Source organism: Stylophora pistillata, chromosome 5, assembly GCF_964205215.1.
Source record: "Stylophora pistillata chromosome 5, jaStyPist1.2, whole genome shotgun sequence".
Lineage (NCBI taxonomy): Eukaryota > Metazoa > Cnidaria > Anthozoa > Scleractinia > Pocilloporidae > Stylophora > Stylophora pistillata.
In genome coordinates, this window is record NC_142523.1 from 1,870,994 (window position 1) to 1,885,705 (window position 14,712).

At 39.1% G+C, this 14,712-nt stretch overlaps 3 protein-coding genes across 4 annotated transcripts in view; 1 reads left to right on the forward strand and 2 right to left on the reverse strand.

The window, feature by feature from the left end:
• Nucleotides 1–2,368: 2,368 nt before the first annotated feature.
• Nucleotides 2,369–6,341, reverse strand: LOC111339199 (uncharacterized). The gene is made up of 4 exons (XM_022945791.2): nucleotides 6,244–6,341; nucleotides 5,125–5,428; nucleotides 3,880–4,145; nucleotides 2,369–3,522 (listed from the first exon to the last, which is right to left on the reverse strand). The coding sequence occupies exons 2-4, from the start codon at nucleotides 5,415–5,417 to the stop codon at nucleotides 2,486–2,488; spliced, it is 1,596 nt and encodes a 531-aa protein (XP_022801526.2). The 5' UTR covers nucleotides 5,418–5,428; nucleotides 6,244–6,341; the 3' UTR covers nucleotides 2,369–2,485.
• Nucleotides 6,342–7,477: 1,136 nt separating this feature from the next.
• On the forward strand, nucleotides 7,478–12,597 carry LOC111339197 (uncharacterized). Of its 2 annotated transcripts, none has more exons than XM_022945789.2 (5): nucleotides 7,478–7,620; nucleotides 7,986–8,085; nucleotides 8,797–9,004; nucleotides 9,981–10,267; nucleotides 11,051–12,597. In XM_022945789.2, exons 2-5 carry the CDS (start codon nucleotides 8,022–8,024, stop codon nucleotides 12,478–12,480), a joined length of 1,989 nt encoding a protein of 662 aa, XP_022801524.2. In that variant the 5' UTR covers nucleotides 7,478–7,620; nucleotides 7,986–8,021; the 3' UTR covers nucleotides 12,481–12,597. The 2 variants fall into 2 exon arrangements, with proteins under 2 accessions (XP_022801524.2, XP_088615532.1); XM_088759406.1 differs by having other exon boundaries at nucleotides 7,498–7,643.
• A 308-nt stretch (nucleotides 12,598–12,905) lies between these two features.
• The window catches only part of LOC111339196 (F-box DNA helicase 1), a 32,144-nt gene continuing 30,337 nt past the window's right edge, over nucleotides 12,906–14,712 (reverse strand). The window contains exon 22 of the mRNA XM_022945788.2: nucleotides 12,906–14,210. Within this exon, the coding sequence (XP_022801523.2) occupies nucleotides 14,109–14,210 (102 nt within the window). The 3' untranslated portion in view covers nucleotides 12,906–14,108. The remainder of the gene's footprint in view (nucleotides 14,211–14,712) is intronic.

Genomic DNA, 14,712 nt, shown 5'->3' on the forward strand with positions numbered 1-14,712 from the left:
AAACAAAACATGTTAAAATTTTTAAGAAATTATTGGTAATTTTGTGACACCTTGCTCAAGGATTATCTATTAAAGAGTTGGTCTTAGCGAAACCATTTGGACCACCTTAAAATTGTAGCGGGTCAATGATTTAAATCCGCGTCAAGCAGTGATTTCATTTTCAGGTAAACACGCAATAGATGTTAACTCTCCATGAACAAGAGCGTCAAATTGAGACAGATTTGTAAGAGTTTTTAACGATTGATCCTCGCGCTTATGGCTACGTCAGTCTATTGACGAAAATCGTGCTTAGGGAGAACAACGAACTTGAGAGAAGTAAGCTTAAGCTATTCGCATTCCCAGCAGAGTTCCTCTTTCAACGAGAAAACTGGCCAACTGTACGTTGGGGTAAAAAGTCACTTTTAGCTGCGACAGTAGAATTCAGTGAGAAATAATATGAGGAATGAATCAGATAGCAAAAACATAAATAAATAAGATCGTTCGATTTCTGTTTTAACCACATCAAATGTTTGCATTTATATTCCTAAAGGGCGACGTAGACATGGTAGATACTTCAACTATGAACTATTAATATTCTTGATGATATATATTGGCATTTGAAATATTAGTATTTGAACACCCACAGATCAAAGTTTTAAAGTGCAATAGTCCAAGAAAAGTCAAAGCTCAGCATAGCTAAATCACAAAGCTAAAGAGTGCTACAATTCCGAAGACAATCTTCGTATTTGGCACATTTCTATTGGTTCGTTTGAAAATTTCCTTAAGATAATTCGCTCAGTGCAAACGAGAAATCACTTGGCGGAAGCGATATCTCGTTAGATGTAAATGATATATCGCGGAACCGTGATATATTGTTGAGCATAAGCGATATGGCGCTTAGAACGAACTATAATTCGTAAGATATCGCTGAAATATTTAAGGTTTGAAAAACGAATTGTTCTAAGTCAAAATTGAATTTGATAGATCTGGGAGGTCATTTTCAATCTCCACATGGATCATGGGCTTAATATCATCATGATTCCGTGTAATGATTGTCAGTCTCTCTTCAGTCCACTTACCCTTTGATCTACCGCATGTTAACCTTGAAATGGTTAAAATAGCTTCGATTCTATTTAAAGAATTACTAAATAGGCAAGAATGATATCACATCTACCTGTAAAAGCACTGTAACAAACCCACGATGCACCTAAAAGCACTTCTGGAGAAATTGTGACTAGAGTATCCACTGCCGGATTTTATCAACTTCTTCATTCATAAAGTTGCAGCAAAGAATTAAATCTCTGGTATATCTCTAGTGGGAAAAGTCAAATAAAACTTTCGAAATTGCTGATTACAGCACAATGCGAATTTATATCAGCCACCATTGAAGCATATGGATTTTTTCATAACTGTGTTGTTCATCTCAATAAACTGAACAATAGATTCAAAAGCATGACATGATAAAGTCAGAACAATTAATAGTACATTCAAAGGCAAGATATTGAGTTCTAAGCAAAAATTTACTTTCAGCACTTATAACCTACGTAGGAAGTATATTGATACGCACATGTTTGTTGTCAGTTAGTGGTCTGCGAGCGACAGATCTCCCACATTCAACTTGTTATATTGGTTTCATAAGACTGAAACAATTTGATTATGCGTGACCTGATATCGCTTAAGTATTTTCAAAAGCTTCTTTTTCGGGACTAAAAAAACTACGGTGAAAGGTCCGGTATAACGCTTAAACGAAGCACATGTAAATAGAAAAATTGGCTGTGCTGACTGAAAGATGAATAATATCAAAAATATGGCGTCTATCATTTCACCGTGAGAGTTTATTGTTGGTGGCGACTTCCCAAAATAAAAATGGCTTGTATAAAGTTTCGGCTACAATAAAGTCTGAATTCACTTTTTCGTCACATTCTGTTTATCAATTACGTCTCTCTTAGGTGTGAATTCTGCAAGCCAGTAACCTTTCAATTTTTTACTTTGTTGTCTCAGCGATTGTACAAAAGTTACTGACACTTGGTATGGATTCATGCCGGTTCATCTTTACACGAAGCTGCGGATAAAATGAGTTGCATTTGGGAAATGTGCTTGGCTCGATCGAATTATTTGAACTTTAACACCGCAATCCTTGCGAGATGCCGTCATTAGCTAAGCTCTAAAGCTACCAACGTTAAGAGAAGGTAACGAATTGACTAGTAGGTCACCTTAATAGGTATGAAGAGGAATTTAAGATCCTCAAAAACTTGAATGATATCAAGAAAGTTAATCGTGAAATGAAACGGTCCTCGAAGTGTTCTGCCTCTTAATGCAACAAGCATTTGAGTTAAATTTACTACGCGTATGTCACGCAATCGCACAAGTACAAAGAGAACCTCACTAACCACATGAAAGGGATTTTATTCTTCAATTTATTCGATTTTGATGAAATCCCTCATATAACAATATGCTGTTGTTTGTTTGGAAAGCCTAATGTAAATTTTTCACTTGCCACAGATTTTCATGCAATGATGGTGGAATTAGCGCCTCCCACTGCTACATCATCCCATTGCACATTAAAATCCAAACCAGCCACATCATGGAACTTTCCCTCGAGCTCAAATTCGTAGAGAGACTCGTCCGTGAGTATGTCTATTGCGGTTTTGGAATAAGGCTTATTCTGCTTCATCAGATTCCATAACCAAGGACTGTCACCTCTTTGGCTCGCCTGCTTCAAGAACGTGTAGAAGGGAACCTTCTCTGTGCCAATTTTATACTTAAAGATGGGCCGCTCACCGGAGCCTCGATACCTCTCGTGGTAGTTTGGATTATCGCCGTTTGAGCCTCCTCCCCAGATAAGGAAGCCATCGAGAGTAGCAGTGAACTGGACTTGTATGGTGGCTTTGTAAGGAACATTGACTTTCTTCTGGGAGGTGGTTATTTGATAGGAGGAACCTGAGTTTCCCTCCGTCGTTTGCGTTTCCTTCACTTGCACAATATCCCAGTTAATATCACCATTTTCTTTTGTGTTCAACTGGGCACTTTCGCTTCCCCCTGACAAAGTTACAGATGCCTTGAAAGTTCCAGTGGCTACCTCGCCAATCAATCCTGGAGACTTGTAACTGAGGGTAACGGAAGCACCCCAACCTGATTTGAACCTGGTCGAAGACGAGTGAGTGACGGTGCGGACAGTCTTAATCTGTCGTGCTATCGTACTTTTCGTCGATTGGGAATCCAGGTTCTTTATCTCTCCGACATCTTGCACAATGGGCTTCATTGACTCGATTTCCGGTTTCCCGTAGTCTATATTCTTTACTCTGAACGAAAAGTTGTCGTAATGGATTTTCAGACGAGTTGTTGACATGTATCCGCTACATCCTTGCTGGTAATGTGACCTCCAGGAATCACCCTCGCGCACAAAGTCCTGACCGGCGACTCTACCTCGACATCCACCCGCCCAACCATAACCAAGATAATTGGCCAACAATGCCAGATTTTCTTGTGTGATGTCCATGACTCTTGTCCTGACTTCTAATACTGATTTGAGCGTGAGCGGCTCTGCCGAGAAAAAAATTTACCTACTTTGAAAAAAGGTACATCATACAAACTTGACTGAACGTGACATCCCTCCGCGGAAAGAGCGTTAGGTTACAGAAGAAGGAAATTTCCAGCCATCCTGGCGGGGGATGCCAGGTCAGTTAGGCATTGGCTATATGGCCAAAAGGAATTCGCTTTCAAGGGTACTGCAGATAACGCTAACAAGATAGACAAATTTTTCTGAATGGAGTGGCAATTCCTTAATCTTACCCAGTGCTTTTAATGATGCTTCAGTTTGATGACGTTTGGTTTCTTAATTCATAATGTAAAATGTGTAACGATCGCCTAACCGCATAGCCACCCGACAAAGTTACTTACTATCATACATGTTGCAGCACCTAAGCTTATTGATGCTGGAAAGCTTTTCAGAGGCACCTCTATGAATCCCCACCACATAGTAACCATTCCTACTGCAAGCCATCCGCTCGCCTTGACCAACGTCTTGTTCATAGCACTGTTTGTACCAATGAGGATGAAGTGCCGGCTTACAGCATGTGGCCCACTGGATACTCTTCAGTTCATGGCTTCCACCGCGATGAAGTTCACGAAGGAAATGCCCAGATGGGCAAACAGCCCAGCCCTCCCTTTGAAGCAAGTAGAAGCACAGAGGAGCAGTAAGAGTGGATTAGAATACAAGAATGTATGAAAAGAGCTTATAGCTGCTTCAGATTGTGAACAGATGTTTAGTAGATGAGGAAATTAGAGCAGCCAGCCCAGTAGCTATAGGGCAACGGTGAACGTGACGTTACGAAACTACACTGACTAGCGCTAGTCGGTTGCCAATAAATGAGAACGCTTCTTTTGTTGGTCTGTTTGTTTGTTTGTTTGTTTTTCTTTTGGACTTAGCAAAGGTACTAGGATATCGATAAAACACTGCAGATATTTTGAATGAAAGCCGTTATCAAATTGCATCAGTGTGGAGTTGCTCATCCGACTAATGATACAGGTCTAGTTTGTAATAATCTAGGAGAAAGTCACTAAAGATCACATTCACCGTCGCCCACGAAGCGAAAACATCCAAATAATTTTTAAAATGATAGTGTACATTAAACACATGCATTTTGTGAAAACCCCAACTGGCAGGGGGTAAACCAGTTCACTATTATAGGACAAGGCCGAGGAGTTGAGTAAGGGACAGCCAGAAAAAATGCATCAAGTGTGTCAAACTCGTTCAACACTTAGTAACACTGCAACAAATCAATCAGGCTACATAATGTTGAGTTCGAACCTTTAATAGGCCTTACTTCACTTAGAACCTAACTAAAGACTAAATACAAGATGGCGGTCACGATAATAAATAGCCATAAAGTGAAACCGCTGGTCATGCAAAATGCGGGCAGGGCACAGGGGGCCCAGCCTTAACAACAGAACGGCAATATTACAGCACATAACCTTCACCAAACCAAACAAGTTGCATAGAGACAGACCAGAGCTAGTTCATATAATCGTAAAGTTAAAACATCATGAGACAACAAGCACGTTACGTTTGGCTCAGGGACCACGGTTAGCAATCGATCGTGACTCGCCTTACTGAAAAGATAACTCCTTGTTAAAATAACACACCTTGAAAAACTCATGTCCCAGTCAGCTGATGTACACGTGTACGGCTTCTTTCTGTGTTGTGGAGGAGGCTGACAGCATATATAAGTTTTAAAGTCCCTTAGATCATCGGTCCCTCGTTTTCGAGTAAATCCAGACATGTACAAATTATCATCTGTGTACGGACAGTAAGCGTATCCTTCTTTGGCCATTTCAGTTTCCATATCTGTGTACTGGGTACACGCTTGTAATGTTGAGCTTGGAAACGTACAAAGTGTCACCAAAAAAAGCAACATTCCAAAGCCAAATGATGCCATTCTATAAGTGGCTAAAATAACAGTGAGACGAGTGATAATTAAATAAGAATAAGAAGAAACCACCGGAGGCTATTTCCAACATTCCTCTCTCCGCAATTAGCCATAGGTAATTATGGAAGATGAAGACAAAATGGAAACGAGTTTGCTAAAAAAACAGCATTATACTTTGAAGAAAAATGAGACAAAGAAAAGTATTCTGTTTTTTCGGAAACAATATAGCCCTCTTGCTTATGAGAGGTTCATGTTTAAAAAGACATTGAAACATGGACCCGCTTCCCCAGCAAGAAGTGACAGAAAAATTTAAAAAATGGCAGTGATCACTTTTAAGCGCAAACAAATACAAGGGTTAATGGGCAAATACTTGTGACAAAAATAATAAGGTATTTTCAAAGGAAGTAAATTTGGATGGTAAGTCCTGCTTTTCATCGGAAAATTCACATACTACTCTTAATTGTCTGGGATAGCAGTTAGGCAAAGAGTCAGAGCTTCTTCCTTTTTTCCGCGCCATCAATATTTCGTAAATACCATCATTCAAGATACAGAGATCAGCATTCAATGATCAATGTCCACAAATTGCTTTTGAGAAGTTGTAAAAGGTAATAGTCAGTGTGGTTAACGAATGATATTTTCAACAGATGAAGAAATGATGTTGGAGTACTTCCTGAAAGTGGCCAAATGCCATTAAAAACCCCACAATAAAATAATTGTTGGGACGTCTATTTCCCCGCCGGCACGTTTTGTTCGCCTTCTCATTATCACAAAAAAACCGAGGTTGTCAGAAATGGGAATAGAAAAAGGAATAAAAATTTTCCTAAACATTACTTACTCAGCACGACTCATCGGTCAGTGAAGCCAGGAGTGTAATATAAAATTACCTATTTCATGAATCAGAAAGAACTTATTACCTAGTTAATTAGTGTATCAAGCGACCTATGAAAGCAGTTAATTAATTATTTACTGAGACATAAACAAAGGGGAAAATTGCTATTTGTTTCTGAGACAAGGTTATACCTGTAACCAATAATTTTTCAACCAAAACCAGCTGAATCGAAAGTGTCTCCTTCAAGTTGCATGGTCTTGTCGCCAAATTAAATTAAATTGTCAAACTAATCATACAAGACCCTGATCTTGATACACTTAACTTAGCATTTATTGAAAAATTGTTTTACTGATTTACAAAAATGTTTTTGGGCAAAAATCAAAGAATAGGTATCACTTTATTTTCTGAACTGAAATTTAGAAATTTGGCTTTAGCACATCTGGTCTAGTGAACTCGATATAAAGAAATATATGCAAAGGCCTGCTATAATGACACCCTAAGCCATAGATGTGAAAAAGAAAATAAAAAATAGATAGGCAGCTTTTCTGCAACGCCTTAGAGGGTGCGCCTCATTTAAATTTTATTGTGTATGTCGCACTACATAAACAGAAAGGCGCGTGTTGCGGGTTACACTGTCACGTTTTCTTAGCACAAATCGGATGAATGGGCACACCTGTGACGAAAAAAAAAAAAGCAAAAAAAAAAAAAAAACCGTTCCTTCAACTTCCCGTAATTAATCGCCTCTTTAAACAGTCGTACTCTAATACCGAATAGGTGATTTTTCATCTTGTTGCAAGTCGTAACCAATTTTACACTGTTTGAACTGATACTCGTAGCAATGTACTTTTATTTTGCCCTACTAATGGCCTTTTATTCTGCCTAAGTACTCAGTTTCATTTAATCGTCAACCTTAAGTGTCCTACATACATACATACCTCCAATAATTTCCTTTCTCAAACAATTTTGAGGCAATCATTATGAAATCTTTATAGGTTATTCATAAACTTCAACAAAGGAAAAACGATGTTTTTCGTTTTGATACTTTTTGTGTTTGTTGGCAGGAGTTTCCTTTTGTTAGAGTACAATCTAATAATAAATTCTTCGGGAGGTTGTCAAGAATTTTTTAATTAAATAAGCACTTATTCGAAGAAACGTAATTGGCGTTTGACATATAAGATTGACTCTGTACAGGTTATTGTACGTGTCACTCAAATGTCGGTTTACTAATTGCTCTACACGTAACAACCATATCACTCTTACACGATTCTGGTATCAGCTTCTGGAAATAGCTACGGAAAACAAGATCAAAGATCCCAGGATCTATAAACCAACATTTGGTCTCAGTGATTGTGTCCAGACCCTCCGCATCTCGAGTATATTCATGTAAGTTTTTTTATTCGTCTTAGGTGAGTTTTATCTTAAAATTATCTTTTCAAAGCACTGCACCGTATACGGAGAATAAAGCGTTGTATAGAAGTAAGACCAAAGTACATAAAATTGAGTCTTAAAACTTGCATTGCAGCTACGTCGTGATAAATATAATGAAACTTCAAATATTTATAAGATGGTTTAGTTTACTCATAAGCATCCGTTCGACAGTCAAAAAGATCGCATGGCTTTCTTGAATCTTTATCCTCCCCGAACCGCCTTCGTCGCCCATCAATCTTTTATCATGATACTCAAAAGCCGACTCAGGAACATTTTTCTTTGTCTCCAAGAATGAACCTGTTCTGTTGTTCCCATTGCAGTCTTTACTACTTCCAAAGAGATTTCCTCGAGTGGAGATGTTGTCCAGCACTTTTTTCCCGGTGATATTTATATTAGTGGGCTCTTTTTCGTATTTTTCAGGTAGGTTGTTGAAAAAAATTTGAAAGGGATTCTTTTAAATTTCCTTTTAACAAGAAAGGAACTGATCATTACCAATGGACAGAAATGTCAGTCACTGCATAAAAAAAAGAAGCTAGAGAAAGAGTCAGGCCTCTGCGAGGACTGAGCTTACATGATACCAAAGCGAGCTATCGTAAGTAAGGCAAATCTGAAAAAGTGCTTGGCATCCCGTAAAGGTATCGATTGTCAACTTTGTTTTATTTTTCTAATCTAATCTGTGGATAAGACATCACATGACGAGTTTAACTCTGCAAACAAAACAAAACGTTAAAAAGCCTCAATCCCAGAAAGAGGTCTCGTATTTCAGTTTGCAGTGGTGCCCAATAAGTGTTTAGGATTCAAGAACTCCACACCCATCAGATGCTGAATATTTCGCATTTCTTCTTACGCAACGACTTTAATTGCACTCAACCAGTGAAGATCCAATCTTATCTTTTGTCTTACTCATCGATGAAACGTCCATCAAAAAATCACAATTTGAGGCAGATCTTGAGTTTGCTCTGGTGCATGGAACATCACGACCAAGTTAAGAGCTAAAATAGAACGAAAGAACGGCAAACCTACACTTGCACTATGGCTGAATGTTGTCTTTCAAAAATATGCTACTTCTCTCCCGTGCAAAGCCACATAGTCAAAGATGCTAACCCCTGGTTTATGTTCTCTTTCTTTTAGCTGCACGTAATTGCGTCATGCAAGACTGGCCTTTTAACAGTAAAGGGGAAAAGGAATGTAGCGGATTTAAATACCTTGTAGGTTTTGAAAGGGACGGAACTGACAACTTGCTAGGACTAAAGAAAGCCAAGTGCTGCGATAGGGATCAAACGTTCTGGGGAGTACCGACCCAGTGCACGATGCCTGACTGGATCAAATCAATGGACAGGTAACACTCAACCCTTTCCCTCCGACGATCTCATCAGTAATTTTTCTTGCTGTCTGCCATATACCTCTTATGATGTTGTGAAATAGGTTGTTGTTCATCGTGGTAGCTGGATGATAATATAAATTTGTTCTGTTGTCTCACAACAAAGTCACTAGATATAGAACGCATCGTTTCGACTGCTTACTGCAAGTCTTCTTCAGGCGATGTGGTCGACTGGTTGCGGCACAGCATTATGTATCATGGTGGTCTGTTGTGATTGGTACATTTCGATCCGGCTATTGTTTCCACGTACCATGGTTTCCTTCGGCGTTCGCTGATTTTTCGCGCGTCGTTGGTTTTGATGTTTGCTTATTGTAGGTATCCACAGACCACCATGATGATACATAATGCTGTGCAACCGGTCGACCCCATTGTCTGAAGAAGACTTGCAGTAAGCAGTTGTAACGTTGCGTTCTACATCTTGTGACTTTGTCTTGAGACAACAGAACAAATTTATATTATCAATTCTTATCATGTTACTTCTGAGAATTAGATCAACTAATAATCCCCTAACTGATATTTAACAATTATTCACCGAAGGCGAGGTGGATATCATCGAATATTCATATCCGTTTAAAATTCATGTTCAGGGAAGAAATCCTTCAATTGATGTAGTGGGGTGGTGTGCTCAATCTAAATACATTCCCTCATTTTAAGCTCAGCTTTCGTTTAATTAGGCTTCTTAATTAATAGTACCAAAAACTATCCAGCTTCAGACATAAAGCTTTCTGTGCCATTTTTCTTTGTCATTCGCTCACCACAACTGACTTTTAATTGAAGTGAATAATGTGAATCACTAAAGGGATCGAAGATAATTTTCTTCTGCAGCCCTTGATTTTGCTGAATAATTAAGTGATGCTCTGCACAAGTGCTTATTGCTTACTGATCATCCCCTCTCTATACGCATGATTATGACCTCGTTTCAAAATGATCCTAGGACTGGAATAAGCAACTGTCCTTCTGGCTTCTACCTCCGGGGTTTGTACCGCGGAGACAACAATGGCCAAAATGTCGGTAGTATTGATTGGGGAAAATGCTGCAAACCCTCTCATCATCCTTATGAACATCACGAGTGCTATGTAGAGGACGTCAGCAATACGTTTAACAAAGCCGGTCTAAGTGAGTGCAAAAGGGATGGCTTTTTTATCGCTGGATTTGAAAATCAAGATTCTGGAGGAAAGCTATCCAGCATCAAAAAGTTCAAATGCTGCCGCATGGTTGAAAGTAAGTTTTACAATGGACCATTTCGGAATTACCTTGGCCTCTTTTTCAAAACGAGGCCTGGTGCTCGACCAATCATTTGAAAATGAGTTTAATTTACATGTGAATGAAAACTTATTATGATATAAAAGGATGAGCACCTGGACTCCCTTTGGAAAAGAGACAATAGGTAATTCGGAAATGGGCTATTGTTATGAAGCATATCACCCTCAGTGTTATGTTTTAAAAATTGTAGTAGCAGCACTGTTATTTCTGCAATACTGTCGTAGCACTTCCAAATCTGAGGTAAATTTAGAAAATAACGGAAATGTAAATAAAAGAAGCAGGAAAATATTACTTTCAATTGATAACAATTTTTTATCGCCAACGATAATAATAATAATACTTTATTTACCCAAGTATCACCTAAGAGCTAATAGCTCGTTTAAAACATGAACGTGAAACTAGTTACAAATAATGAGCTAATAATTTATTATTATATTGGTTTATTATTATATTGATATCGATTTCGTATACTGGTGAAGATCTATGTTCATGAATGACGAAGAATTTTGTGCGATTAAGTGAATGTGATTCGTAAGAGCAAAGATAAGAATAGCTGTCTACGAAAAATATAACGAAACCTTTTCGCAATAGAACTTTGACCAAGCTTATTCGGTCAAGATGGCTGGACACTAGCATCGCTCCTTTTTTGTGTCTCGATCAATAAAGAACTAAAAGATAATCAATAATCAGTTATCTTGACCTCAAGCTTGGTCAGTAATGCACATTTACTTCACTGTTTAGGTATTCCACAGCTTAAGACCATGGATGGACTTAAACAACGTGTGATGGATGCCACCATGTTTAACATTGGACAGCTGGCCAACATGATGGGATTTGCCTGGTCTGGAGGGTGTTGGTCAAAATATGCTGGAGAACACTTCCGGCGGAATAAAGACACGTGGGAATCAGTCTACAAATCTCATTGCCTGGGTGAAGGACCTAAGAAAGACGTTCGCTTGAAGATAACTTATGAAAATTTCAAATTTACCATGAAAGATGTAAAATTTGGAAAGTCTATAAAGCAAACAATTCCACTGGACCAGGAAGAGCAATTGATGAATTCTCCTGATAGAAGCTACAGCAAGGTATCCTCGAACAGAAAATCAACACCAGGATATGACTCTGAGGTCCAAATACAGATTCGAGTAGCAACCACCTTAAAAAATGTTAAAAAAACCAGTTGGGATTCCAAATTTGGACTTGAAGTGGGAATGGAGTACGAGCCACCAAGCACAACCGGTGGGGTGGGATTTTCTGCTAAAAGCAGTTTCAGCTATGAATGGGGTGGAGATCAGGAAGATACCACAGTCGACCAAAACTGGCACATTCTTTCCATCAAAGAAGCTAAAAAACTACCCCCAAAAACATTTTCAGAATGGCACGCTTTCAAAAAACCTCAAAAAGTTACCGTTCCGTATACAGCTACAGTCGTCCCTACATTCTCTGTTAAACTGGAAGGTTACATGGTATGGGGAGGTGGTTACCATGGGAAGTATCCAAATTTCCACCAGGAGCACCGTGGATCTGGAGATAGAAAAACACTGTCTTGGACGTTTGGGAGTGCTGATAAACCATTTTATGACGACCTTAAAGACCAGATCGAGCAGAACATGTACCCTTGGCAATGGCTTGCTTTGAAACAGCATTATCCGTACGCTCAATACTACATCGACCAACTCACTAATTCAGACCTGTACGCGTTCACCATGGAAGGCCAGTTTGAAGAGACCACCGAGAACGAGATTAAGTCCAAGTGGTATCCATCACGACCTATCTCTGAGATGGATGATGCACTTGCAAATCTAACAGCAATGCAAGACCAGGGGGAGAACTTCCCAGAATTTCCTCGCCTATACCCCGAAGGACCCGTAGTCAAGATCATCGACAACACCAAAGACATAGAAGCTCCTTATGCCAAGATGTCTAATGACAACGATCGAGAGGAACCGGAGCCTACAGTGTTTCCTCGCATAAATCCGCCGGCACCCAAGGTGAAGCCCGTTGACAACCGTAAAGAAATGAAGCCTCCGCCCGTTAGGCATGCGAGGCGAGGAAAAGTGAAGAAGTCTGGTGACAAGCCTACAATGTTTCCTCCTATAAATCCTCCGGCACCAAAAGTAAAACCCGTTGACAACAGTAAGGAAATAAAATCTCCGCCAGTTAGACACTAGAGGCGAGGGAAAGTGAAGCAGAGTTAAAAGGTCCCCAATAGATTTGTCTCCAAGACGTAGAAACTCCCTTCTGTAATCATTAAAAGCTGAATAAAAGAGGGATTACGCATAAAAATGTTCGTTTGGTTTGGGATTTGATAGTTTGAAGATTGCAGAAGATCGAGACGCCGATATTTATATGAGCAAGACCAAAGATCGGTTAAGAAAATCGATAAGCAAATCAGGCTACCAAATCAATGAGTGCGCCCCCCCTCCCCCCCCCCCCCTGCTCTTCCTCCTTGTGTCTAGCGCCAACTTATTCCAAGACTGGGCTAATTAGCTATCGTCTCTCTTAATTCATTATGTTTTTTTTTAACTTTGATCTTAACACTTGCAAGATCAAAACTCGGTTGAGAAAATGGGTATATAAAAAAATTAGGCATCCATTCCTGGCGCCAACTCAACTTTAATGACGACTTTGAATCAGAACCCGAAGGCATGTATGCTGACATTCACACAAAGCCATTTACAAATTCATAACGAATACATCTATTGAGAGCAGTAGATGCATTTGTCGACCACAAAAGCATAATAGCTAAGTACGCGCAAATAACCAGGGCCGGATTGTTCAAAGCTGGGTTAAGATAACCAAGGGTTAGTGTGAAATTTGATTTCAGATCTGAAAGCTTTCAAAGAAAATTCAACTTAATTCCATTTGTTTACAATTTGATGATTAAATGTTCTAAAAAGAATTGGGAAAACTATCCCAAAACGGCTTTTGATCAGAGAAATATGGAAACCTGGATAAAAATCTAACCCTGGATTAGTGCTAATCAGCCTTCGAACAACTGGGCCCAGGTGTATACCTTGACTTCTTAAGATAAACCGACTTGTTCAAAAGCCGGCGTTACTGAACAGAATTACAATATTGTGAAAAGGCAAACAAAATATGAAAACACCGCAAATGAAGGCTGCCATGGGGTTCTGGGAACAGGGAAAACGATTGGAAAGGACACATAATTACTTCTGCATCAAAACTTGACACCTCAGTCCAAACCAATAATATTTATTTAATTCACCTAGCTTATTCGCCGTTATTAGGCCAGGGTTTTACTGACGATAAAAATAACCAATTGCTTAAGTTTTTTTTTAACATAGAAAATTGTCTTTTATTTCAAACACTTTGAGCAAATTGTTGATTCGGTTTTGTCTAATTTACATGTCATATTTGCAATTTTGATAATCAGAGAGAATCAGTTTTCTTCTCTTCTTCACTTAACAACGACGTAGTATCTCACAGTTAGGAAAAGCTACGGTTGCTCATGAGCTCAGGCTGATAAATTCTACAGAATGAAGGCATGTCAAGTGCGCAGCCATTACCTTTCTCAAAACTATTAAAGAATATATAATTATAATTGATGTGAGACCCAGTTCAATGGGGACACGAAGCATAATGATGATGATAATAATAATAATAATAATTGACATCATAACAGTTACAGGTGCTATTGTTACCACTATCATATTATTATTATTATTATTATTATTATTATCATAGTAATTATCTTAAAATAGGTATCGAAACCTGTCTATCCTCTATGCTCTCTCCTATTGTTTCAATTAACTTTCTGCTTTCGAAAATCATTTACTCAACTTTCATTGTTTACAGAAACTAGACATCCTAAGTGAGGTACTGTATCGGCAGCGCACGTAGGACAAAGAACACCTCCAGCCATTTCCACGTTGCCACCCTAAAAACGAAAGAAACTCAGCAGAGTTAAAACCGAAAGAATGTTTAGAGCCGCACGCACACCAGGAGGTTTGCCGCCTCCGCAAGTACATTGAGGTCCTCCACAGCGGTTCCTTTGATGTCCACGACGCTTTTTCACGCCCTCTCCGATTTGACACGAAGACTAAGCAAGGAATAGGTAGTCATAGTTATTCACTAAACTAACAAACAAGGCCAATCAAGGCAAACTTGTCGGAGAAACGTTATCGAGGAAAACTTCCCAGATGAAATGCGCATCCAATACAGAAGCATACAAAACAAAGCACAATACAAAAGCACAACAACAACAAAAGTAACAAACAAAATTAAAACGATGAATACAGAATACAATTGGAAAAAGGGTTTTCAAGGACATACAGACGCAAACGCGCGCGCGTGTGATGTGCTGACCGACTTACTTTCTCGTAGACACAAACACATGTACACGAATTACAACAAAGTCACGCTGTTCAGTTCTCTGCTTA

Bases quoted from the DNA above. Each gene is read 5' to 3' on its own strand.
- LOC111339199 (XM_022945791.2), bottom strand. From the start codon at position 5,417: ATGGCATCATTTGGCTTTGGAATGTTGCTTTTTTTGGTGACACTTTGT. The intron at 4,146-5,124 runs GTGTGTTATTTT...CTTGCTTCAAAG, and splicing joins TGGGACATGAGTTTTTCAAG to GGAGGGCTGGGCTGTTTGCC. The intron at 3,523-3,879 runs GTAAGTAACTTT...TTTTCTCGGCAG, and splicing joins GTGCTGCAACATGTATGATA to AGCCGCTCACGCTCAAATCA.
- LOC111339197 (XM_022945789.2), top strand. From the start codon at position 8,022: ATGTTGTCCAGCACTTTTTTCCCGGTGATATTTATATTAGTGGGCTCT. The intron at 8,086-8,796 runs GTAGGTTGTTGA...TCTTTCTTTTAG, and splicing joins CTCTTTTTCGTATTTTTCAG to CTGCACGTAATTGCGTCATG. The intron at 10,268-11,050 runs GTAAGTTTTACA...TTCACTGTTTAG, and splicing joins ATGCTGCCGCATGGTTGAAA to GTATTCCACAGCTTAAGACC.